This window comes from Lepisma saccharinum, chromosome 8, assembly GCF_977018435.1.
Source record: "Lepisma saccharinum chromosome 8, izLepSacc3.1, whole genome shotgun sequence".
NCBI lineage: Eukaryota > Metazoa > Arthropoda > Insecta > Zygentoma > Lepismatidae > Lepisma > Lepisma saccharinum.
In genome coordinates, this window is record NC_139236.1 from 10,798,946 (window position 1) to 10,825,920 (window position 26,975).

At 38.9% G+C, this 26,975-nt stretch overlaps 1 protein-coding gene across 1 annotated transcript in view; it reads left to right on the forward strand.

The window, feature by feature from the left end:
* Positions 1-26,975, forward strand: part of LOC145991369 (trehalase-like) — a 214,774-nt gene that overhangs the window by 35,029 nt on the left and 152,770 nt on the right. The window contains exon 2 of the mRNA XM_083127361.1: positions 9,645-9,807. Coding sequence (XP_082983487.1) covers positions 9,722-9,807 — 86 coding nt within the window. The 5' untranslated portion in view covers positions 9,645-9,721. The remainder of the gene's footprint in view (positions 1-9,644; positions 9,808-26,975) is intronic.

Genomic DNA, 26,975 nt, shown 5'->3' on the forward strand with positions numbered 1-26,975 from the left:
GAGATCTACCTCTGCGAAGAAACCACACTCGCTATCGTCGAAATGAATAATGTCTATCGAAGTGGGATCTAACCATTCGAATCCCCCGTAAGGAAGTTTCTGAACCATGGCATGTCCGTAGAGATTATTAACGTCGGCGTAGAAGATGTAATTCGATGCTCGATTTGAATCGTAATCTTCTTTCATGTGTACGTTATTAGCTTTTGCATGTCTCTGTACGCATTGCACCATTCCACCTCGTATCCCTCTTTCGATGAAAAGTAACATGTCAACGTCCGATATCAGTTCCAGCTTGACCTTTGTCTGGAATAACATTGCCGACCACGCTAATCCCGGTAGACTGTAGAAATACGCTGGATCTAATTTATAAATATTCGTTGCCGTTTTCCTGAACGCTTGAAAAACATCCGCGAGTATCGTCACGTCCAGTTTTAAGTATGCGTCGTGGTAGTCTCCGAGCGTCCTACATTCTAATTTCTCCCACATGAGTTGCGCGTGTTGGTATTCTTCGTCCGTGATTCCTTTCTCTCTGAGTCTGCTGTAAAATTCTCTTGGAGGTGGGAGAGCGTCGTCGTTAAATTTAGAATTATCACTAACATATTCGTAAGAATAAACCCCTTTACGTCTAACAAGTTCTATGTCTACGTTGGGAAAACTAGCTCTAGTTATTTTAAATTGATCGTCGATGAGTTTGTTTGCTAAAGCGTCCAGGCTGGCAGAGAGAAATCTATACGAATCCAGGAAGCGCATCTCGATTGTATTTTTCGTTCCCGGAATCGACACTTGCTTGCTGAGACTAATGTAGCGTTCTTCATTCTCGGCCAAGACACCTATACGTTTCGGATCGTAGCCAAGATGTCTCACCAGGTGGTGAAAATCATATCCGCTTCCGTTGTGAAAGAATATAGGGATGAATTTAGGTTTCTGGATTTTAAGATTGCACGTGTTGCAAATTCCACCTATGTAGTTTCCGCTGAAATGATCGTGGTGGAATATTTTTTTGTTCTCATCAGTGAAACTTTGATCACATACCGGACACACCTCAGTGGAATTGTAATTTTGAAGTTCATTTTCAGTTAAAGGTGCCATCGGTTTTGATGTAAGCAGTACGCTACCAATTACCTCAACCTCCTCCACCATTTTTTCCAGGAAGTGTTCGATTACATTTGGCCCGCGGTATATATATGCTTCATTTATTTTATCACGTCGCACAACAACATAGCCGAAACTATTAGGTTGATGAAGCTGGTACGGCGTTGTGGAGGAAAGTTCGGGATCCGGTTCGCAGTAGGAGAGTGGTTTGAGGAACGCCTCGAAATCTGCGACGATGATTGCGGGATGTTCCGACAATGCTTTGTGCATTTTGAATTCTTCGACTTCGTTCGTTTCGGGCATCAACATTCTAGCCGGTCTGTTGTCGCCGCAATAAATTTTATGTTCGGCAAGTTTCTCGATAGCAATTTGACGTCCGGTGTAATTTCGATAATTGAGTTGTTTTCGATCGTCGAACGTGGTTAGGCATCTCGGGCAAACTTCGATGCAATGTTCATGCTTGGTAGTTTGACTTTTGACCAAACGTGATAGTGAACGAATTAGCGTGTAGTGATGAACATCCTCGTTTGAAATTAGAAGAAGATTAATCACACGAGCATCGTCATCGTCGATATCGCTTATCCTGACGGGGTGCACGAGATATTTATCTGACGTGAAGGAATATACATTAATAGCGATGCGTTTTCCGGCACGATTTTCGAACTTTGTTATATCCGACAATGTCACCGGGTATTCGATGCCAGACATTACACTTTGAAAGTCGGTCTCGTATTGTTTGTAATTAGAAACCTGTTCTGGATGATTTGACCAATAAACAGGATGCAGTGCAGCCAATATACACCAGAGAAAACACTTGTTATCGCTGTTCTGTATATTTAACACGGCCCTCTTGTGTTGAATGTTCGGTGGAAGAGGAACGTAGCTGGAAGCGCGAAGAGGCGAGAATCGGTTCACGTAAACGGTTAACGTGTGAGGACTTCCACATAGAGACCATCCCGACCCTTTAGCCTCGAAATCGTCGTGTTTCTTAACCAGCTCGTTGGAAACTTTATAATAGAAGTTGTCCAAATTTTCGACGTCAGCAAAATAAAGTGTCTGGTTTTTTGTACGATGATAAAAAATACTCGTTGTGCCATCGACTTTCTCGTATTCGGAAAACAGAACAACGTATACTTTTATAGAGTTGTTTTCAAGTTTATCTTTCAAAATATTTAGTACAGGTGTTTTCGTTTCATCCAAGAAACTAAGGATGTCACGGCCTGGTTCTGACTTAATTGAAAAATCCTGGAGTTGGTCGTTGAATGCAGATCTAATTGGTTTGCGTTCATTCGATAATTTAATTTGCTTGGAAGTGGAAGCTTCGGTTCCTGGATCATCGATTTTTCTTTTCACTGTTCCTCGTTCGGTCGATGGTTTGCAAATTTTGAGATGTTTACTTAAATTTGTAATGCTGATCATCTTTCCGCATCGAGCACAAGACTTAGAAGGTAACGAACGATTAATTCTCGAACCTGTTTCGCTACATCTTGCCCTGTGTACCGATAAATTGTTCCTTGAGATTAGCTTCCCACAAGTAACACATTCAGTTTTATCATTTTTACGATTGAAACTGGTGGTGGATGCCATTGCTTTTTCGAAAATCACAGAAATCAAAAAGTCTAGTATATAGCGATACAATTTTCAGGTATGTTATTTATATAGAATTTTTTGAGGTGAAATAGAAAATGCACGATCACGTCAAAATTCAATCTGGTCGAAATTACTATGAAAAACCACGTGAAACACCTTTGAACTTGAAATAATAGATGGTATGTAGCTTCAAAGAAAGTTAAATACCTATTTTTTTACAAAAACGAGGAGCGCTGCAACAGGACGTCCGTACTCTTCGGCTGCTCTCACGAGACTAACTGATCTGCAGTGTATGCCGTCTTATATAATAAAAACGCGGACCGTATTAAAAACACCTGTAATAATTAACCAATCAGAAGACGCCACGTTAGATATGACTCATGCAATATGTTGTGTAATAGTTTACTCCCTTATAGTTAATACAACAAAGAGCATTAGATATGAGTCATCACAATGTTACGTAATAACTTGTTGCAAAAACGTTGTGCAATAGTATACCCTTATAAGTAATACAATTAAGAGGTACTTAATATGAGTCATCACAATGTTAGTTACATGGTTCTAGTTAGGATGATGATTTTTTTTTGGTTTGTTGGATAGGGGTTGAAGAAGACTATTTGTTGTAGTGACCACAGTATTGTTTTTTTTTTTTTGTGTGTTTTCTGTTCTCTTACGAGAATTAATATAAGTTGCCATAGAACCCTCCAATTCATGACTTAGGAAAAATCTGTTTGCGGATTCATCACGTACGCCTATACGTGAGTAAAATATGAATAGAACCTATGTTCGGAAATCCAAAATAGCGACCGGAAGTAGGATTATCTTAGAAACAGTAAGACTTAGGAAAAATCTGTTTGCTGATTCACCACGAACGCCTATATGTAAGTAAAATATGAATAGAACCTATGTTCGGAAATTCAAAATAGCAACCGGAAGTGGGGTTATCTTGGAAACGGTAAGACTTAGGAAAAATCTGTTTGGTGATTCATCGTGTACACCTATATGTGAGACAAAAGTATGAATAGAAGCTATGATCGGAAATCCAAAATAGCGACCGGAAGTGGGGTTATCTTGGAAACAGTAAAACTTAGGAAAAATCTGTTTGCTGATTCATCACGTACGCCTATATGTAAGTAAAATATGAATAGAACCTATGCTCGGAAATCCAAAATGGCGACCGGAAGTGGGGTTAGGGGGCCAGAAATCTTAAAAAAAAATATTATTTGTTTGTTTGTTTGTTTGCGTCACAATATAGGCGTGCACGCGCGTGTGTGTGGCACATCGTTCCCGAGAGAGAGGTTTACAAAGGTCACGATATACAAACATTTGACCGGGGCTTGGAAAATTACGATAAGGTGCATTCATCCTTCAAGGATAAGAAACTGCATTATTTACTCATCACGTTGTGTCAGCGCAACAAATAAAGGCGCTAAACATGGAGAGAAAATGAGAGTTTTTGAGGTTTGGTGAACCTCAATTAATAAAAATAAGTTTTTGAGGTTTTGGTGAGCTCCAAATAATCAAAATGAGTTTTTGATGTTTTGGTGCTGTTTTCTACGCTGTGAAACATCGTTAGCGCAATAAATGAGGCGCGGAACGTGGAGAGAAAGTGAGTTTTTGAGGTTTGGCGAGCCCCACCGAGCCCCACCGAGCCCCATTTTCTGTTGCAGAACCGGGCTGATTGCACTACTAGTTATCTTGGAAACGGTGAGACTTAGGAAAAATCTGTTTGCGGATTCGTCATGTACGCCTATATGTAAGTAAAATATGAATAGAACCTATGCTCGGAAATCCAAAATAGCGACCGGAAGTGGGGTTATCTTTGAAACGGTAAGACTTAGAAAAAATCTGTTTGCGGATTCGTCACGTACGCCTATATGTAAGTAAAATATGAATAAAACCTATGTTCGGAAATCCAAAATGGCGACCGGAAGTGGGGTTATCTTGGAAACTGTAAGACTTAGGCAAAATCTGTTTGCAGATTCATCAGGTACACCTATACGTGAGAAAAAGCATGAATAGAACCTATGTTCAGAAATCCAAAATGGCAACCGGAAGTGGGGTTATCTTGGAAACAGTAAGACTTAGGAAAAATCTGTTTGGGGATTCATCATATACACCTATACGTAAGAAAAAATATAAATAAAACCAATAGTGTTCGGAAGTCATGCAGGTTTGGACGTGACGACGCAGTTCAATAACATAGGTTAGACCAAGAAAAAAAACCTTGGTGATTTTATTTCGAGTAAAATGTTGGCAACACTGCGAGAAAATAAGGCTTATGTCTTACAAGAGCAAACTATTAAGTCGAGCCTCACCGAGCCTCACTTCGAGCCTCACTTTCGGTTGCAGCTCTGTCTTTATAGTTCTACTCTAAAGTAGGTCAAAGCACGTAGAGGCTCTCGTGTAGTTTACCACGAAAAAAAAATAAATAGGTTAAGTTATATCACGTAAGATCGTGGCATTCGTACCAAGTACGAGTGGGAAAAAAAAAAAAATAGGAAATTTTACAAAAACATCGCTAAACGCTAAAACATCGACAAAAATTTGTCAAAATATGTCAAAAACTGATTTTCAATTGATTAAAAAGAGGCTACAAATGCATACCTACCAAGTACGAGTGGGAAAAAAATAAGATGCGGTGAAAATTGCACTAAAAAATCGTCAAACGCTAAAACATCGACAAAAAATTGTCAAAATATGTCAAAAACTGATTTTCAATTGATAAAAAAAGAGAATACCTACTAAGTACTGCGTAGAAACGCCCAATATACACTACTTATGAGGTTTTGAATTTTTTGTTTGTCACTCACTATATAAATACTTATTAGTAGTTTCTTATCGAATCTGCCTCCGTCGCAATAACAATTTACTTATGTTAATTGGCAATTAACTATTAGTTTTAGACGTATGGTAAGATGGTGGAGAGGAGATTGACAACAGTCATTACGAAGGAACGGACATAAAATTACCAATCTTAGCAATTTGAACTCATTAAACGTTCTCCTTCGTTACAGTAATGCACTACATCACTACTTAACATAACTGCATATCTTTTTTTAGTATATCGAAATCAAATAATCAATATTTTAGGTGTCAGTGAAGAACAAAAATACATAACTTAAATAACATTACATTTTGCATCCTGAATACATATATGTGATTTGTGAATTAATCATGATGTGTGTGTTAAAACAGCATATGAACAATAACTAAAAAGAAAAGTTTTAACTTTAAATCCGGGAAATCTCCAACTTCTAAGGGGAAATATGCGCAGAAGGGACGTCCCTCAAGTGTACATCGGATTCATTTTTTAAATATTCTAATATCAACGGTATCTGTTCAGCAAACAAAAATAAAAGAAAAAAAGAACGAGGAGAGGGTGGGATTTGAACCCGCGACCTTTCACGCTTGATGAAAAATAAGGATAGCAGCTTCTAACCAACTGCTCTACGTTAACTTAATGACGTTATACCCTTAAAAACATGTTGACGTTTATGAAGACTCCCACCTTACTGTGTTTCAAACACATTTGCTCGACAAGTCGTGTAAAATATATGTTTTTGAGAACTGTTCGATATTATGCAAACTATTGTAAATAAAATGTCGCATAAACTCCTCACAAATTTGCTTCTTTCTGCACAAACGTGATGGCAATTTCCTCCAGGTGGAGAAAAACTCTATTCAGTGTTTCAACCCCCCCCCCAAATTTCAAGTCGAGCAAGCAGAATCGTAAATATCCTTCAAGGTTCTTTTTCCAATTTATTATTTCTGTTTGATTGCGTATTATAGTAGCGGTTTATAGTTTCTACGTTCATGGAAAGTGTTAAATTGAAAACCTATCACCGCAGCGTTTTTCGTCTAGTGGAAGGACCTACTCAAAGTTGGCTACTCTAACCTGGAGCTGAAGTGCAATGTTGCTAAGTTTACGATTTCGGGGCGTCAAATAAGATGTTGCGAAGTGTACATTGTGTCATCACTCAAAGTGTCACAACGTATAGCTATAAGCCATTAAAGCAAAAACTTTTCTTAATAACGTTTTTCTGCTTTACATCTTGTATCGACGCTGCGAACAGTCGAAATATGAAATTTTTATCTTGAATAGATGAAACTGGGCAGCACAGGCTCGAAATTGTCAGTAATCGATTAACTATGCAATTACAGTAAATAAAATATACGACTTATTCGAAAAAAATCAATATGATATAAGCTTTGTGTGTGTAGATAAGGCAAATAGTAATTTAAATTTATTTTAAGGAATTTCTTCAAATATTATACCAAAGTTTCGAATGAGATCGCCTCGGACGTCAAGGATCGTCTTGTTTTGATTTTGCAGAGATTTACTTCAGTCTCGTCTAGAAAATTAAGAGCAAACACAGACTTTTCTTGCCACAGTACCATCTCTACTTTTAAAAAAATATCTTATTAAATAGGTATAAGTATAGTTTTCCGAACACCCTCTTACAAAGCTCTGAAAAATTATGGGTGAGGTATAGGAGTACTGTACCCCCCCCCCCCCCCCTAAGTTCGTCTGTCGTGTCTCGTCTCGTTTGTGTAAGTATTTCTTTCGGAAAATTCCATTTGAAGAATTCAAATGAAAAGGAGGTCAGTCATGTACTCTTCTGATGAAGATTTATATCTTATCTTCGAATTGACGCGACCACTTCTTTGGAAAAGTGTACCTCCCTTACGCAAAAGAGCATTCTTCTGGAGTATATTTTCTGGGAGTAAACTTTACCTGATTTAATCGTTCAACACACATATTAAACCATTTTCATCTTCTTTAAAGAGATTTTCAAGAACACAGGTCAATAAACTAAATAGTAGCATGCACAATATAGTTAAATAAGTTTACAATGGTTTGAATTCCTGTGGTAAGGAAGAGATAAAGCTTGTAAGTTATAAACAATATAAACTTTTTTTATTGAGTGGAGTGAATTGTAAATACTATGTTATTTTAAGAGTAGTACCTTGCCTCTGTCAGATTATCTAAGGGGGTACAGGGGAGACAACTGAATTTGCGGATTTAGGGGTACAGTACTCCCCTTCAAAAATTTGGGGAGGTACACCCAACGACGAAAGAAACAGTAGGCAAATTGTCCAGCACCATTTTCATTCGGTCTGTATTACACAATGTAATGACAATTAATTGAAATAATTACGCCAATAAGCCGAGAACAATGCTTGCTTCGAACCAACATAGTTTCATTCCTTAAAACAACACAGGATGTAGAATAAAAAAGTAATGAAAGTAGTGGTGGACAATTTGCCTACCATTCTTTGCCGTTGACTGTACAATGTACCCCTGTACCCCTCCGTTCCTGCGCCACTGGAACACAGTATACCACGGACCACTTTTTATTTTAAAATACAGTTTTGTTTACCTTACATTTTAGACTTCCAATGTTTTCAAGAAGATATGAAAATCCAGTAGTAAAAGCATTACTTATCTTCTTAATATCGCAATTCTTGATGATATATTAAACTTGTAGTACAAGTACAAGTGTCTGTCTGATGTGAAAAATTTGATCTGTAGTTCATCTGTTGCGTTTAAATCCACATTGATAATCACCTATAATTTCATTAGCATATGGCGTGACTCAGTTGTTAGCATATGCAGATGATGTAGACTTACTGGGGGATGATGTGAATACAATTAAGAATAATGCTAAAATATTTTTCAAAACTGCTAAAGAGATAGGTTTGGAAGTTAACAAAGAGAAAACTAAATATATGCTTACAGGCCGAAACCAAGTGTTAGGTAATAATCAAAATCTAATTATTGATAACAACTCGTTTGAAACAGTTTCCAAATTCAAATACTTAGGAGTAATATTAACAAATGAAAATTATATTAAAGAGGAAATAAAAAGTAGGCTTAATTCAGGAAATGCATGTTACTTCTCTCTTCATAAACTTTTGTCTTCTCGTTTAATATCTAAGAAACTAAAAGTTAAAATATACAAAACAGTAATTTTGCCTGTAGTATTATATGGGTGTGAAACTTGGTCCCTTACATTGAAAGAGGAACATAAATTGAGAGTATTTGAAAATAGGATCCTTAGGAAAATATTTGTACCTAAAAGGGATGAGGAGACAGGTGAGTGGAGAAGGTTACATAATTTAGAACTACATAATTTGTATTCATGTCCAGACATTATTAGAATAATTAAATCAAGAAGACTTAGGTGGGCAGGCCATGTGGCACGAATGGGAGAGGAAAGAGGAGTTTACAGGATTCTTGTTGGGAAACCTGATCGTAAGAGACCAGTAGGAAGGCCAAGACGAAGATGGAGGGACAACGTTGAGATGGACCTAAGGGAAATCGGTAGGGATGGAAAAGAGTATATAGATCTTGCACAAGATAGGGACAGATGGAAGATGTGTTGCTGCAGCCATGAACCTTCGGGTTTAAGAAGGCTAGAGAGTTAGTTAGTTAGTACAAATGTTCTGAGAGAGTGATTAAATTTTCAGGGTACGCAATATTCTGCGTGGCCTATGGATACCGAAATAAAAATCTAAGGTTTTCCGCTTTCCGAAGTCCCGTTACGATTGGTTTGGCTTTAAATCGTGATATTAAAAAACGTTGACTCTTTTACGTGACAAAGAGTTTCCTGGTAACTTATCCTGCAAGTTGCTGAGCAGATGATACAAAGCTTTTCCCCTTCACATGAAAATGGACTCCCTCCTCCCCTCTCCGTGGTCAACTCGACGTGGAACATATTCGATTCAGTCACGTTGGTCCGTGCCTATGCGAACATTGCAAGGCAAGCGATATGAGATTCTTGAAACAGGTTCATCGAAGTCGTGTAATTTAATCCTTACATGCCAAGAAATGATAAGACCTTTCCTCCCTCCCCTCTCCCCTCTCCCCTCCTCCCAAGGTACAGCTTTCCACTTTCCTATCAGTTGCAAAAGCTGTCTGCCATAGCTCACGTGTTTGTTTTCTTTATCTTTTCTAGAGAAGAAGTTTAGCTACAAAAGAGTATTGTGGTTCAGCTTGCAAGTTATTTGACTCACGGATTGTAGACACGCAGTGATGAACTTGAAAATATTATCAGTTCTTGCTTTCTTGACGTCAATGACAAGAGCACCAGGCCAAGATTTGGAGCCACCGTGTGACAGGTAAGGAAGATTGTATGCATCGTTATGTGTTGTTTTCAGATCATTTGCCCACAGGGGCCGAAATGGACCGGAACGGTTCCTGAATTTCTGGAATATTCCCGTTCCGTCTCATCACTGTCGTAATCACAGACAAAGCAGACAACTGCAAGTGGCCTTCCGTTTCGTGAAAATTTCCATTGGAACATTGTGTGTCTAGCAAACATAGAGCAGAACTTGTCGCATTCCACTTGAAGACGGACCAGACATAGAACGGTTTTATTTTAATTTGTCACACACAAGATAAACTATTTTAGTCCCCCCCCCACCTTCCCCCCGAGGGAACGGCGTCCGCTAAGACAAGACGACGCTGGGTCGTGGCATCTCGTAGCGCCACTGACCACTTATCCTCTGGGAGAGTAGAGACCGTACCGTAATAAGGAAAGCAGGAAATCACAACGATCGATAGCTGGCCCCTGTGGTGGAGTAGTTAGCACGCCAAGGTTCGAATCTCGGCCTGGCTATGGATGTTTGTGAGCGTCCATTCATCAATTTCATCATATCATCACTCATTCCAATCTTCCCAATTAGCCAAAATCGGCAGAAAAGCGAAGCAAGATAAACGAAATCAATCAAAGAACGACCACGCGTGATTTATTCAGACCAAACAGATGGTAAGGAACTGTACACTGTCGCTCACTCACCTTGCCTACCTCGAAGACGCTCCTCCGAGCAGGGATTGCGACTGAAATTCAGTTCTGGTTCGGGTCAGACTGAATCACTCCTCGCTTTATCAGTTCTGGTTAGGCGCTGCAGACCGAAATCAGATAGGTAATTCGGATTCGAACTCTAATCGACTCTGGCAATTTCTACTCCGGCCCAGACGAACCGAAGCTCGAAGCTCCTCATGCAAAAGCATTCTGGTTCGCACCAGTTCAGAAACCAGTTTCGGAGAAAACAGTTCGACATATCGGTTTGAGATAACAGTCCACGCCACGGCGGAGGTGAGTTTTGTCCTGAATAATGGTTCGAGCGACAGTAATTGGCCAAACTATTGCACAGAATCAGTTCGACCTTCAGAATGCCAGAAAGCTGCGAGGCGCGCAGAGGAAAAGTGATTCAATGTGTACAGAATACAGAAGACCAAGCCGTTTCATTCGAAACACTCGCTGGTGCCATGGTTGCCATATCTTATTCTTTCTTTTATTATTTTCTTATTTTCAAGATAGAAACTTGAAACTCAATATGCTGGTTACATGTGCTACTTGGAAATGCAGGGTGCCAATTTTAACGTTTCAGTTTTTGAAGACAGAAATTTGAAGATCGGAATGCTGGTTATTTATGCTACCATGAATACAGCCAAATAGGAAAGTTTTTAATAATTGGAAATGCTGGGTTGTCATATCTAACCGTATTATTTTTAAACAAGTAAGTTGAAAATCTGTATGCTAGATATATGACTAAATAGGGATGTTTTACAACACCAAAATTTGTTTTAATTTTTGATGGTATAAATTTAAAAAGCGGTGTGCTGGTTATAGGCCTATGTCCTACTTTGAATACAGCCGATTTTGAAAATTTTAAATGATATGTCATGTTATCTTTATATTTTTAAAGCTATGAAGTAAAATTAGAATTTAATGGTTATTTATGCTACTGCGGAAACGATTTATTCATTTGATTAATATATTTATTTTGCGTCGCTTTTCTGCCACTTGTGGCTAATCGCGACGATGAGGATGCGTAATGATATTATGATGATGGAACAATTACAAAGAATATCCATGCCCAGGCCAGGATTCGAACCCGGGACCCCTAACGTCGTAGCATGCTGTGTTATGCACTCCACAACAGAGACTAAAAAAATGGCGAAGCTAAAAATACAGAAATGCCGGTTTGTCATATTTCACATTTTAATTTTTAAAGCAGACACCTGGAAATCGATATGCTGCTTATTTATGGTAATGTGGTTTAAGAAAATTGGGGCAATTTGGAAAAGACAAATACAATGTTTAACTTTCTGAATACAGGAAGCAGTGTACTGCTTAGCTATCAGAAATCTAACCAAATTTTGAAATGTTAAAAAAAGAAAAATGGTATGGTGGTTATGACTAACTTACTTGAAAAGTAGAAAGTCGAAACTCATTCAGCACAAATCTCTAGTGTTGCCCACGAGACGAGACGAGACGAGACTTTGGTCTGTCCCGTCCCGTCTCGTGAAAATGCTGTCTCGTCTCGAAAATATTCGTTTGTCCCGTCTCGTGTCCCGTCTCGAAGGGTTCTGTCTCGTCTCGTCTCGTTTTATCTCGTCTCGTCTCGTAAAAGTGATCTGGGATATCATGCCAACAAAAGTCAAAAGTAGCAGAAACACAATATTTTTCCGGAAAGTGGGATAATGCTCCAAATATTTTACCCATTGCGTGGTGAGAATAAATAAGGTTCGTTAATCATGAAGACATTAATATTAAAAATGCAGTTTGTTAGTTACTGAGTGCTAGGTATCTTATGAAATCTACCTTGTGGTTTTTCTCGCTTCATACGCGTACAACTGTCTATCCATCGTACATTTATACAGAGTTTGTTAGAACCTGTCCCGTTTCCCGCGCTAGCGATCGCTCGACAGTTTTGGTGCCAATGAGAAACGAGAAAAAAGTCGTCTGCTGGGCAGCGAGGAGCGAATGGAAGCCAGAAGAGAGGAGCTTACGTAGACGCTGTTGTCACGTTGCGTATTTTAATTTGCTGCCTGGCTTTGGCTTAACTTAACTTTCTTACTTATAGAAGTATAACGCTCTTCGTTTTGAGCAAGAATATCTATTCTTTGCGTATCGTATCCAAGATTACTAATTAAGAAATGGAAATCGTAATTGGATCCATTGTGGAAAAATATTGGTACGAACTTGGGCTTCTGGATCTTGAGGTTGCAGGTGTTACAGATTCCACTAATATAGTTTCCGGTGAAGTGATTGTGGTGAAATACTTTCCGATTCTCATTCGTGAAATGTTGATCGCACACTGGACACGTCTCAATGTTATTGTAATATTTCAGTTCATCGCTTGATAGTGGAAGCATTGATTTCGATTGACATAAGAAGCTGCCAATGTTCTCAACCTCCTCCACCATCTTTTTGAAAAAGAGTTCAATGACATTCGGTCCGCGATATATACAGGGTGTTTCTAAAGGTCGTTTACAACGCTTGGGAGGTGATTCCTCACACGAAAACAAGCAAAAAGTCTAAGTTCCATTTTTACGACTGAGGCTTCGTTTCCGAGATAGGAGCCTCGCAAAAGGTGACAAAGTGAACGTCATACCTGACTGGGACGAATACTATAACAGATAGAGAGGCGGTTCCAAGGGAATCATAAAGGAATCGTATGTACTCAGTCCGGAAGTCACTATGAAAAGTTCACTGCACGCATGCGCAATGGAGTCCTCAAAGGAATTGGGGATTTCCAGCAAGAACAATACATGGAAAGGGTATGTAACGCAGCAAGAAAGACCGTGACAATGAGAAATGCGTTAAAGACAACACATCCCGACCTCAAACATCAAAACATGAGCACGGAACACAAAATCCGAAAAGTTGAGCACGGTTGCATACCCCAGTTACACGCGAGGAATGAACGAATCATGTCATGTGACATACGAGAGACACATTACTCCACCAGGAGGAGGGAAAGAAAGACACAATATCAGATGATTGCGACAACGTGTATTTTTACACGCGACAACTACGTAATATCCCCCCCACACACACACACAACAAACAACAAATGCTCGAAGGGTTGGTTCTCTCCGGCAGTCGTTCCAGTCGTGTTGCAGGTGCTGGGATATGATCAGCAGTTGTGTTCGTACGGTGATACGGCCAATTTGTGCAGTGGGCCAGTCTTAAACAAAAACAATACTTTGCAGTTCCAGCTCCCTATTACACAGATGGCTGCGTATACGACCCAGCAGCTAGCAGACATGCATCTCATGTATGGGGAGGCACGTGGTAATAGCCGTGAGGCAAGGCGTCTTATGGAGAACGCTTTCCACATAGACGTTTACCGTCTCACACCTTCTTTCAGGTAGTGGACAGTCGACTGCGTGAAACAGGGTCAGTGTTACCACCGCGGCAAGAAGTTGGAAGACCCCGAAGTGTACGCACACATCAGTTTGCAGAAGATGTGTTAACAGCGGTCGCAGAACATCCTGGCACCAGTACGCGAGTGCTCGCTCGGACACGAAACACGTCTCATGTGAATTTGTGGCGAGTGTTGTCAGAGGAAGGAATGCACCCTTTTAAACTGCAGAAAGTACAAGAACGGTTACCTCGTGACTTTCGCCCTCGTATGGAGTTTTGCCAATGGTTGTTGCATCAGCTGGACACAAACCCTCACTTCGGGGCAAACGTATTGTGGACAGATGAAGCCATTTTCACCAGGATGGATGTCTTCAATAGTAGAAACAGTCATGTATGGGACTTTGACAACCCACATGCACTTTTTGTGGCCCATCACCAGCACAGGTTTTCAGTGAATGTGTGGTGCGGGATAGTACATGATCATTTAATTGGACCATACATTCTCCCTGTTCGCCTGAATGGTCGCACGTATCATGCATTTCTTAGTGAGGTTCTGCCTGAACTGTTGGAGACCGTACCTTTGGCAAGAAATGTGGTACCAACACGATGGTGCACCAGCTCATTTCGATTGTAATGTACGACATTTCCTGCATGACGTGTTTCGCAATACGTTCATTGGTAGGGATGAGCCTGTGCCTTGGCCACCGAGGTCGCCAGATCTCAACCCTCTCGATTTTTTCTTCTGGGGAGAAATGAAAACCCTCGTATACGACACACCTGTCACATCAGCTGAGGACCTCGTTGCTCGCATCAACGTCGCCGCCGCGACGGTAGCAGATACACCTGGCTTGTTTGCTCGTACTCGACAATCCTTGATTCGTCGCTGTCATCTCTGCGTAGAAGTAAACGGCAGACATTTTGAAAACCGTCTGTGATTATTATCCTCGGCAATCTCAGTGAGAACACTCTTGGTATTGCTCCCCACCCCCTTTGTGTGGTGAAAGTGACATCTTCAGTTGGTGTACAGTGACAGGACTGTCTGTGCGTAAGATATTGTAGCATTTGTTGTTTGTTGTGTGTGGGGGGATATTACGTAGTTGTCGCGTGTAAAAATACACGTTGTCGCAATCATCTGATATTGTGTTTTTCTTTCCCTCCTCCTGGTGGAGTGGTGTGTCTCTCGTATGCCACATGACATGATTCGTTCATTCCTCGCGTGTAACTGGGGTATGCAACCGTGCTCAACTTTTCGGATTTTGTGTTCCGTGCTCATGTTTTGATGTTTGAGGTCGGGATGTGTTGTCTTTAACGCATTTCTCATTGTCACGGTCTTTCTTGCTGCGTTACATACCCTTTCCATGTATTGTTCTTGCTGGAAATCCCCAATTCCTTTGAGGACTCCATTGCGCATGCGTGCAGTGAACTTTTCATAGTGACTTCCGGACTGAGTACATACGATTTCTTTATGATTCCCTTGGAACCGCCTCTCTATCTGTTATAGTATTCGTCCCAGTCAGGTGTGACGTTCACTTTGTCACCTTTTGCGAGGCTCCTATCTCGGAAACGAAGCCTCAGTCGTAAAAATGGAACTTAGAATTTTTGCTTGTTTTCGTGTGAGGAATCACCTCCCAAGCGTTGTAAACGACCTTTAGAAACACCCTGTATATGGCTTATCTATCCTATCTTGCCAAACAACAACATATCCAAAACAATTTGGATCATGAACCTGGTACGGTGTTGTGGAAGACAATTCTGGATCCGGATCGCAATAAGATGGTTTGAGAAAAGCCTCAAAGTCCGCAATGATGATGGCCGGATGTTCCAACAAGGCCTTGTGCATTTTAAATTCTTCGAATTCGTTCGCTTTGGGCATCAACATACGAGCCGGTCTGTTTACACCTCAATAGACTTTATGTTCAGCAAGTTTTTGTTTGGCAATTTCTTGATTTTTGAAATGTTGGTAATTACATCGGTCAAGATCGTCGAACGTTGTTAAACACCTTGGACAAACTCCGTTGTGTGCATGAAACTTGGTTGTTTGGCTTCTGACTAAGCGGGAGAGTGAACGAATTAGCGTGTAATGATGAACATCATCGTCAGCAATGAGAAGCAGATTGATTTCAATGGCTTCGTCATCAACAATATTAGTTATCCTAACAGGATGCACAAAATTCTTAACTGAAGTATATGAATATACATTTATAGCTAATCGTTTTCCTTCTCCATTTCGTGCCCTGTTTTCAAACTTTGTTATGTCGGAAATAGCAACAGGGTATTCGATGCCTGTCATAGCATATTCAATCTCATCGATATATTTCTTATAGTGACTAATTCGGTCCGGATGATCTATCCGATGAACCGGATGAAGCGCTGCTAAAATGCACCACATGAAACACTTATTGTCGGTGTTATGAATGTTGAGCACAGCTCTCTTATGCAGAATTTCTACCGGAAGTGGAACGTAGCTCGAAGCAGAAAAAGGTGTAAATTTGTTTACATAAGCGATTAACCTGTGAGGACTTCCACATAGAGACCAACCTGATCCCTTAGCCTCGAACTCATCGTGTTTCCTAATCAAATCACTAGTAAGATTAGAATAAAAAACGTTCAAATTATCAATGTCTGCCAAATAAAGAACTTGGTTTTTCGTTTTGTGAAAGAAAACATTTCTTGTACCATTGGGTTTCTCATATTCACAAATTAGATCAACATATACTTTTATGCAGTTGTTTTCTAGTTTATTTTTCAGAATATTTATGATAGATGTTTTAATTTCACTCAAGAAACTAGAAATATCACAACGTGGGTTCGAAGTAAAACAGAAATCCAAGAGTTGAGTAGTGGGAAAGTATATAGGGACAGGACAGGAAAGAAAGAGCTGCTCTTATGCAGATTTGCTACACTTAAAACTTGCTCAACATGCCCATATGAGTTTTTTGCTCTAGTGTAGTACTCTACATAATCCAAGATTTTTGTAAAAATGCCCTCAAGAATTTTTCGGAAAGGAAGAGCTTTTTCGGAAAGGAAGAGCCCCCTCTCAGATTGATTTGTCTACACTTACAAAAGGCACTTCTGTGAGACTTAAAACTAGGCCACCCACACCCATACATACCCACCTATATACACCTACACCCACCCACACCCACCCACACATATTTACTTCCGGTCCACTTCCGGTCCACTTCCGGTCCACTTCCGGTCCACTTCCGGTCTACTTCCGGTCCACTTCCGGTCTACTTCCGGTCCACTTCCGGTCCACTTCCGGTTTGCCTACTTCCGGTCCACTTGTGGCCAAGTTGTGGCCTATTTCTGCTTTTTTTATCCAGCATAGAGTTTTGATTTGAATCCCAAGAAATTGTATATAAATACCAAAGCCAAAAATATTAAGTGTATACACACATACACACGTACACACACACACACACAGCACAGTGTTGAACCCAACTGATATTTTTATCCAGCATAGAGATTAGATTTGACCCCCAAGAAATTGTATATAAATACCAAAGCCAAAAATATTAAGTGTATACACACATACACACACACACACACACACACACACACACAGCACAGTGTTGAACCCAACTGATATTTTTATCCAGCATAGAGATTAGATTTGACCCCCAAGAAATTGTATATAAATACCAAAGCCAAAAATATTAAGTGTATACACACATACACATACATACACACACACATACAGCACAGTGTTGAACCCAACTGATATTTTTATCCAGCATAGAGATTAGATTTAAAACCCAGGAAATTTTATATAAATACCAAAGCCAAAAATATTAAGTGTATACACACATACACACATACACACACATACAAATCACACAGCTGAACCCAACTGATATTTTTTATTCAGTATAAAGTTTTGAATTGAAACCCAGGAAATTGTATATAATAAACAACAGCAAAAATGCCGAATCAAAAATATTGCAATCAATGCAATAAAAATATATCTAGCTCTAATTGGGCCAGACACCAAAAAATTTGTAACCCAGATAAATACAGAACTCCCACAAAAAATTGCCCCAAATGCCATAGAGAATATAGTATGCAATACTTCACATATACACATAAAGATACTTGCTCTGTACAGTCATCTACATCTGGTCTGAAAAGAAAACATGAAGCACCTGTTAATGCTGGACCGGCAAAGCAGCCACGCTATGAACCTATCCGTAGCAGTTTTAACGGCCAATTAAGGGATTATCGGTTTGTATCAGAGCCAAGATGTGGCATTGAGAATTTCTTGAACAGTGTAAATCCTGATGTGCAGGCAATTCTAAATGCACAAAATGGCTCTTATAAGTTGTCTCTTAAATTGTTTGTACAATATAAGAAGCCAAATGACACAAAATTTACACAGCCCCACATAACAGAAACTGTACCGGTATATTCAAACGCAAATTCAGACAAAATAATAAGCAGATTGATGGATCAACTGAATATCAAACACTCTGAATTTGCGGCAAAAGAGTCAGGATGGAGCCTATGCGGTTCATCACACAAGTTATATGTTAATATTTCTGAATTCAGCCCATTAAAAGGTTCCACTTATGTGCCATTACCTGCCAATATCAAAAACAAAAGAGCCGTGGTCAATATAAAAAATAATGACGCGAAATGCTTTTTGTGGTGTATATTAGCTGCTTTGTTTCCAGTTTCAAGGCATCCTGAGAGAATAAGTTATTACAAACAACATGAGCACGATTTTGACGATGCAATGGAGGGTTTAGAATATCCAATGTCTGTTCAGAATATTGATAAATTTGAAAAAAGGGCCAGGCATATCAATGGCAAACAATTATCTATTAATGTATTTATTTGTTCCACTGGCAATTGCCCGATAGCACCTCTCAGAATCAGTACACTTGATGATGATTCTGCTATTCCGATTGATCTGCTCTTAATTGAAGGGGATGATACATATCATTATACTCTGATACACAGTCTTGAAGCTTTAGTCAGAAAACAACAAGGCAAATCCAATACAATATTCAAGTTGTGCAGAAGATGTTTAACTGAATTTGATGGTAAAAAAATAATAAATGGGGTTCGGGAAGTGAATGCAGAAATTGCCAAAAACAAGTTAATTGAGCATCTGAAATACTGTGGCAACCATAAACCTGTTCATATGGTGATGCCCAATCCAAGTGAAAATTGCAAATTCAAAAAGTTTGAAGCCTCGTTGGAACACCCAGTATATATTGTCTGTGATTTTGAATCGAACGTCAAACCTTATGCATTCTGCAATCCAGATCCTGAAGAATCTTCAAGTACACCATACCAACAACATGAACCTTCCAGTTTTTGTTATACAGTTATACGGGATGGTGTAGCTAGTGAGCCACACTTATACATGGGACCAGATGCCATCAAAGAATTTGCACTTAGAATAGAAAATGAGTGCCGTGACATAGCATCTAACATCTTATTAAAATCAAAGCCCATGTTGCCTTTAACAGAGGAAGAGATTGAAGATTTCAACAATGCAGAAAAATGCCCGGTATGTGATTCTGAATTTTCAGATACAAATATCAAGGTGAAACACCATTCTCATACAGATGGTAAATTCTTAATGGCCCTGTGTAATAGCTGTAATATTAAGATCAAGAGACCAAGATTTGTCCCCATATTTTGCCATGGAGCATCCAATTATGATTTCCATCATTTGATCAGGTACGAGGGGTTTGACAAGCAGAATTTAAATATTTTAGCTGAAAATGATGAGAAATATATATCTATTAGCAAGATAATTAAAGTTGATGGTGATCCTATTCACATAAGATTTATTGATTCTTACAGATTTTTATCTGCTAGCCTGGCTACACTGGCCACTCAATTACCTGATGATCACTTGAAAATCACACGTGCATTGTTTCCAAATCAGGACCTGAAATTAATTAGGCGGAAGGGTGTATATCCATATGACTATGTCACAGATTTTTCTAAATTTGATGAGTGTTCCCTGCCACCACAAGAAGAGTTTTACAGCAGAATCAGAGGATCTGGAATCACTGATGAAGATTATCACCATGCTCAGTTGATGTGGAACAATTTAAAATGCAAGACATTTGGTGATTATCACATGGCATATTTGAAACTTGATGTCACCCTCTTAGCTGATATAATACAGGCATTCAGAAAATCTTCCATGCAAAATTATAAACTGGACCCAGTGTATTTTTACAGTGCCCCGGGCCTAGCATGGGCCGCAATGTTTTTCAACACCAAAAAGCAATTGGATCTGATCCACGATCAAGATACGTATCTGTTTATGGAGAAATGTATAAGAGGAGGGATGGTGCAATGTTCCCAGAGATATGCCAGAGCAAATAACAAGCATATTATGCTGCCTGATTATGATCCAGCACGGCCATCAAATTATATACTGTATGTGGATGCAAACAGCCTCTATGGTGACGCCATGATGAAAAAACTACCATATGCAGGGCTTGAGTGGGTTGAAAATTACAATATTGAAGATCTTCAGGACTTTGATGACAGTGACTATGGCCTCATCTTAGAGGTTGATCTGATAATTCCAGATCATTTGCACAACAAATTTTCTGATCTGCCCCCAATTCCCGAGGTTCAGTGCTCACCTGGCTCTAAACAGAAGAAGCTCATGATGACTCTGGAGCCAAAACAAGGCTATGTCATATATTACAAAAACCTCCAGTTCCTGATGAAACATGGTGTCCACGTGACCAAAGTTGGCAAAGTCTTAAGGTTCAGGCACTCAGAATGGTTGAAACCATACATTGATACAAACACGGAGCTTCGAACATCTGCAAAGAGCCAATTTGATAAGGGCTTGTTTAAATTGATGGTGAATTCTGTCTATGGCAAAACTATAGAAAATGTCAGAAAACATACCGATGTTAAAATAATTACTGACCCCAGCCGGAGCAAAAAATTGGTTGCAAAGCCTAATTTCAATTACAGAAGAATTTATGATGAGCACATGGCACTTTTCAACATGAAGAAAACAAAGATTAAGTTTGATAAACCTATTTATGTAGGGGCTGCGATATTGGAATTGTCCAAATTACATATGTTAACATTGTATTATGATGTGTTGAAACCTTTTTATGGTGATCGTGTAAAATTATTGTACATGGACACGGATAGTTTTATTCTTGATATTCAAACAGAAGATGTTTATCAAGATATGTCACAGCCTGCATTGCTTGAATATTTTGATACCAGTGAACATACAAAGATTCAACCCCACAACAAAAAGGTGCCTGGCAAGTTAAAAGATGAGACATGTGGTGATGTTATTGTGAAATTTGCTGGGTTAAGTGCCAAGATGTACACTTTTGAGACATGTAGTGGCACTGTTGCCAAAAAGGCCAAGGGTATTGGCAAAGTAACCGTTCAAAAATATCTTCAATTTGAAGATTATGAAAATTGCCGCAAATCCCAGAATTCAATCAGAACATCAGAAAATAGAATTCAGAGTGAGGATCACTTGTTGACTTCAAATATTGTAACAAAAGTGGCCCTGGACCCACATGATGATAAGAGATGCATTTTATCATGTGGCATACATACTTTACCTTGGGGGCATTGTGATTTGAAAAGTGGCAAACAATGCCCAATTACAGAGCATGATTTGAAATAAATAAACATGCCTATGAACTTATTTGGGTTAAAAAAAGAGGCTATTATGGACCTGCCAACACCACAACCCTCTTCTGATATGATATCTAAACTAAGTGCTTTGTTAATTATTCATCTGAACAGCATACTTACAGATGTTGATGATGAAACAGGTAAAACATTGTACATATTTAACAATAATTTAAATCACTACCAATTACCTGTAGGTGGGCAATTGCAATTTATTACAACCCCTGAGGGTGATGTCAAGATTTCAGTAGGGAGAAATATTTATAGAATTAAGCACTCAAACATGATTTCTGGCACTGTATATACTGTTTCTGCTGGTGACTGCTTATATATTGAGGTCCCTGGATCATATGACAAGCTTATACCCTTTTTTATAGAATTAAGAATCAGATACTCTATAATAAATAACCACTAAAACAAAAATGCCTAATGATATATTTGGCCATACAAGACATGAAGATCACAGTGATGAGATTCTTATGCTTGATGTCAGAGTCAAGAAATTAAGAAGTGATTTACAAGCTTTACAAACCACACTCAATGCCAATCTTCAATTAGAAATTACAAATTTACAATCACAATGCATGGACCCTCTTCTTAAAATTGACTCAGAACTCAAATTGCTGCTTCAGAAATATACTGATCTGGCAACATTAGATAATTTTCAAAGTTTAGAAGAAGCTGTAGCAGCTCTTCAAGCCAAATTTAAGACCCATGCCACCAACTCCGAGCAATTGAAACAGCAATTGGAAGAGCAAATAAATAATGTCCAGGCACAGCTCCAAACAATTGTCAAAAGCATAAAATCACAAGAAGATTTTGATCTAGTGATTTCTACTCTAAAGGAACAGATTCAATCACTCCAAATACCTAATCTGGATCCTCTGCACAATGCCATAGCCGAGGTTAAAGAAAAAATTTAGACACTTGAAAATTTTATGAACAACTTGCCATCTTCTGATGCTTTGAGTGCAATAACTCGGAGTGTTGCCAACATTAAGCTGCAACTTGAAACATATGAAGATTTTGGAAAAATTCAAAGTACCATAACCCATCTTGAGGGTACAATAGCAGCAGTGCAAAGTGATTTGGCAAATGTACAAGAATCCCGCCTGCCCGGTATTGTAGATACTCTTGTCAGTGTCCAGCAACAAATCACAAAGCTTGAAAACCTCAACACTGAATCTGAACTATCTCATTTTCATCATTTGATCGATGATATTCAAACAAAACTTGAAATTTTACAACAATCCACACCCACTCAGGCAGATATAGCCCTGCTCCAAAATGCTATGCAAAATGTGGCTGATGCTTCTGAATTAAACAATGTGAAATTGGCACTTGAATCTTTGCAAAATACTGTATCAAATCTGCCTACATCACAGGAACTTAAAAATATTAAGAGAGCTGTGAATCGCATATTGAAATCAGAAGATATCAAGAATATCCAGACAGAGATCAAACATCTCACTCAGACAGTGGCCACTCTTCCAACCAATCAACATATTAATGAATTGCATGCCCTGTTTGAGGATATCAGAAGACAGGTCCATGATCTTACTGCTCAAAATTCAAAATTGGCAGTTATTGAAAATTTGCAACAAATTGTAGCTAATATCAAGCAACAGCTAGGGACCATGGAATCCAATCAAGCAAATGCTCTGTCTGTTTTTGCCACGCAGCTTCAAGAGATTGTGCAACAATACAAGAAACTTATTGTGGACATAAAAATCAAGCCAGGCCACGATGATGTTGTTAGGACCATCAATGAGCACCTTGAATCTGTAACAAGTAGATTGCTTACAGCAGAAAAAGAAATAACAGGCATAATCGAGAATCCAAAACATACAGTAATTCTTGAATTGTACAGCATCCCCAACAAAGAATATGATTCACCATTTACACCAGGTGGCAAAATATATATGCTGTCCCCTGCACAATTTTATTACCAGTTTTTTGTTGGGGGCACATTGAGACCAATCAAGATCAAATATTGGCATCAGCCACAGGCACACCACTACCCTACCTTATCAATAACAAATGTTGAGAACAAAGTGAAAATCACCAGTGTAGAATTAGAGGATTTTACAGATCCCAATACATTAGAAACAGCCTATGCTGAAGATGATGGCTCTCTGGAATTTAAAATACAAATAGGGGACAAATTATATTTAGAAAATCCTGCAGTATCAGCTGCTGAACACCCCATAGTTGCAATATTCTTGTTTACATATTATGTCTAGTTGTTGATGAATTACACAGACAGGCCAGACATAATTATAAGAGACTCCCAGTAGTCACAAAGGGCATAGATGATTTATGGCAAAGCGACTTGATTGAGTTGGCAAGTGGGCAGTTGAAAAACTTAGACAAAATCAACAAGGGCTACAAGTATCTACTCACTGTCATAGATACATTTTCAAAATTTGCCTGGGCTGTGCCACTCAAATCCAAGACTGGAAAATGTGTTACAGAAGCCATCAGGACAATCATCAATCATTCAGGAAGATCCCCACGCTATTTGCAAACAGATAATGGCAAAGAATTTTATAATTCAGTGTTTCAACAATTTATTAAAAGCCAGGCAATACAACATTATTCGAGTTACAGTGATCTCAAGGCCTCAATTGTAGAGAGATTCAACAGAACCCTAAAAAATCTTATGTATAAACAATTTACACTGCAAGGTAATTATAAATGGATTAATATTCTTCCAGAACTTCTACATAAATATAACAACTCTGTCCATTCCACAATCAACATGAAACCCTCTGAAGTAACTTCATCTGATGAGCAAAATTTGATCAGGACTGTTTATTATCCTAAATACCAGGCAACAACAAGAAGGGCCAAATACAGGGTGGGTGATCAAGTAAGAATCAGCAAATATAAGCACTTATTCAAAAGAGGCTTTACAAGAAACTGGAGCACTGAATTATTTACAGTGGTTCAAGTTAAACCCGGGACCCTTAACACATATATAATAAAAGATCACCGAGGAGAAATTCTCAAAGGCAGGTTCTATGAACAAGAACTCAGCAAAACTAATCAGCCTGACACATATCTCATAGAAAAAATCATCCGCAGAAAAGGCAACAAGTTATTTGTCAAATGGCTGGGTCATCCGGAAAACAGCTGGATCGATGCAGACAAAGTGATAATATGAGCACCTGGGATGTTATAAAAAGGCTGCCAGAACCTGAACAACAGAATAAGAGAAATGGCAACTTGCTGCCTGATAATATTAGGTGTCTTATTGTTGGGCCATCAGCTTGTGGTAAAACTACACTAATGGTTGATAATTTTTTATTGGCACCCAACTGGTTAGACTGGAAAAACAGGCACTTGTATGTCTTCTCTAAGAGCTTGGAACAATTAAAATATCAGCAGCTGATGAAGCTATATGATGGATTGGATATAGCCACTTTTGAATCAGATGTTAAGCCACTTCATGAATGTCTCGATAATTCTGTTGTTGTGTTTGATGACATTATACTGGATAATCAAAACAAGGTTAGAAATTTCTTTACACAGGGGCGGCACAAAAACATTGATTGCTTCTACCTGGCACAGACTTTTTCAAAAATACCGAAGCAGCTGATCCGGGACAACAGCAATTTTATATGTGTGTTTCATCAAGATCATACCAACCTCAAACACATACATGATGAATATGTAGGTGGGGACTTGAGCTACAATGATTTTTCTAAATTTTGCAGTAGGTGCTGGAACCAGGACAGTTATGGGTTTGTCACAATTGATATGACAAGAACACCCAGTAGCGGCAAACACAGAAGTAAAATCAACGATTTTCTAGACGTTGAGACGTATATAAATAAACATGAAAAGGCCAATCATTGATGATCTTAAGTTAAGAGATTATCTTGTAAAAAGATTTAAGGGATGGAAATCAGAGAACCGGGGAATTTATGAAAAACACAAACAAACAGAACAGCCTGTAATTGATGCTATTAATAATTTAGGTAAGAATATCAAAACTGTTACAGAGCAAAATCAAGATTTGATCACAGAGCTTGTGCCTGTAGCTGCAAGGAACATATTAGATTATCCATTCACCCCACTTTCCAGTATTCATACACCTAGTCCTCTTGCTCCTATTAGAATTGAAGCTACTCAGGATCCTATTGAATTGGGTCTTCTTGCACAAAAATATTTAACCACACCTAAAGACAACAAAGATGAGGTTTTTGGCTTATATGCCGATACAGAGCTTGACGGCAGCATCATTCATAGAATTGGCAATTTTAGAGTAACATTTATGGGAGATGATATAATTGTTTATTCAGAATCTCGTCTCGGAGAAAAAGGTGCTTTTGTTAAGTACACCGGCACACCTGGATTGTGGGAATTGATGACTAGGAAAAGGCCTGGCAGCTATACAGATCAAGATTATGAGGATTACAAAGAAATATTAATAAAATCAGATGCTCTATACCAGAACAATGATCCCACACAAAAAAGAGTCAAGTCGAGCAGTGGGGCAAAATACAATAATTTAATCAAGCCCATATGGTCACAGATCAAGACTGGCAGTGGAATCAAACAATACAACACCCTGCCTAAAGAATTTGTCTGGGTTGATGATGTCAGGAAACTTGTAGACAGGTTATTGGTGATAGCTGGGGAGGAAAATGCTGGGAACCACAATTTTTACAATGAAAAGGTTGGAATTATGGACATGATAAGCACAAAATTGTCTAATTTTATAGTGAATGACCCTAAGGGGATTGGATATCTCATAAAAATTATTAATACTCTACCCCCCAAATTTTGGAATATTTCTGAGGGTCGGGGCTTGGTTAATGACATTATAAACAAGTTGCCATTTGAACTACATATTCCAGGCTATCAGTATTGTGGTCCAGGCACAAAATTGGATCATAGATTAAACAGAGGTGATCCTGGTGTTAATCCCCTAGATGCTGCTTGTAGAGACCATGACATAGCATACAACACACATACTGATCTTGACAAGAGACATGTTGCAGACAAGAAATTAGAAGAGGCTGCATTTGGTAGATTTGTAAGCAAAGATGCTTCTTTAAGTGAGAGAATATCAGCATTGGGGACCACCATAGCTATGAGCACCAAACAAAAACTGGGGTGGGGGTTGTGAATATGTATATAATAAACCTACAATGAAGGCCAAGGGTGTTATGTATCAAATACCTTATGCAGGTCTCAAATCTCTTAAAACTATTGATAGCCTTTTAACCAAAAAGCAGCGCAAGAAAAAAAGCTCTTGTATTGCCAAGGGACATGGTATGAAATTGTTGCTTAGTACCCCCCAATTAAAAAAATTACAGCAATCAAGAAAAAAATCACATGTGGGGGGATTCATATTTACTATCCCTGCCATCTTAGCAGCTCTCGGGGCTGTTGGGAGCTTGGCTGGGGGATCAGCTGCCATAGCAAAAACAGTAATAGATGCCAAGAAAAATAGGGCAGAATTAGATG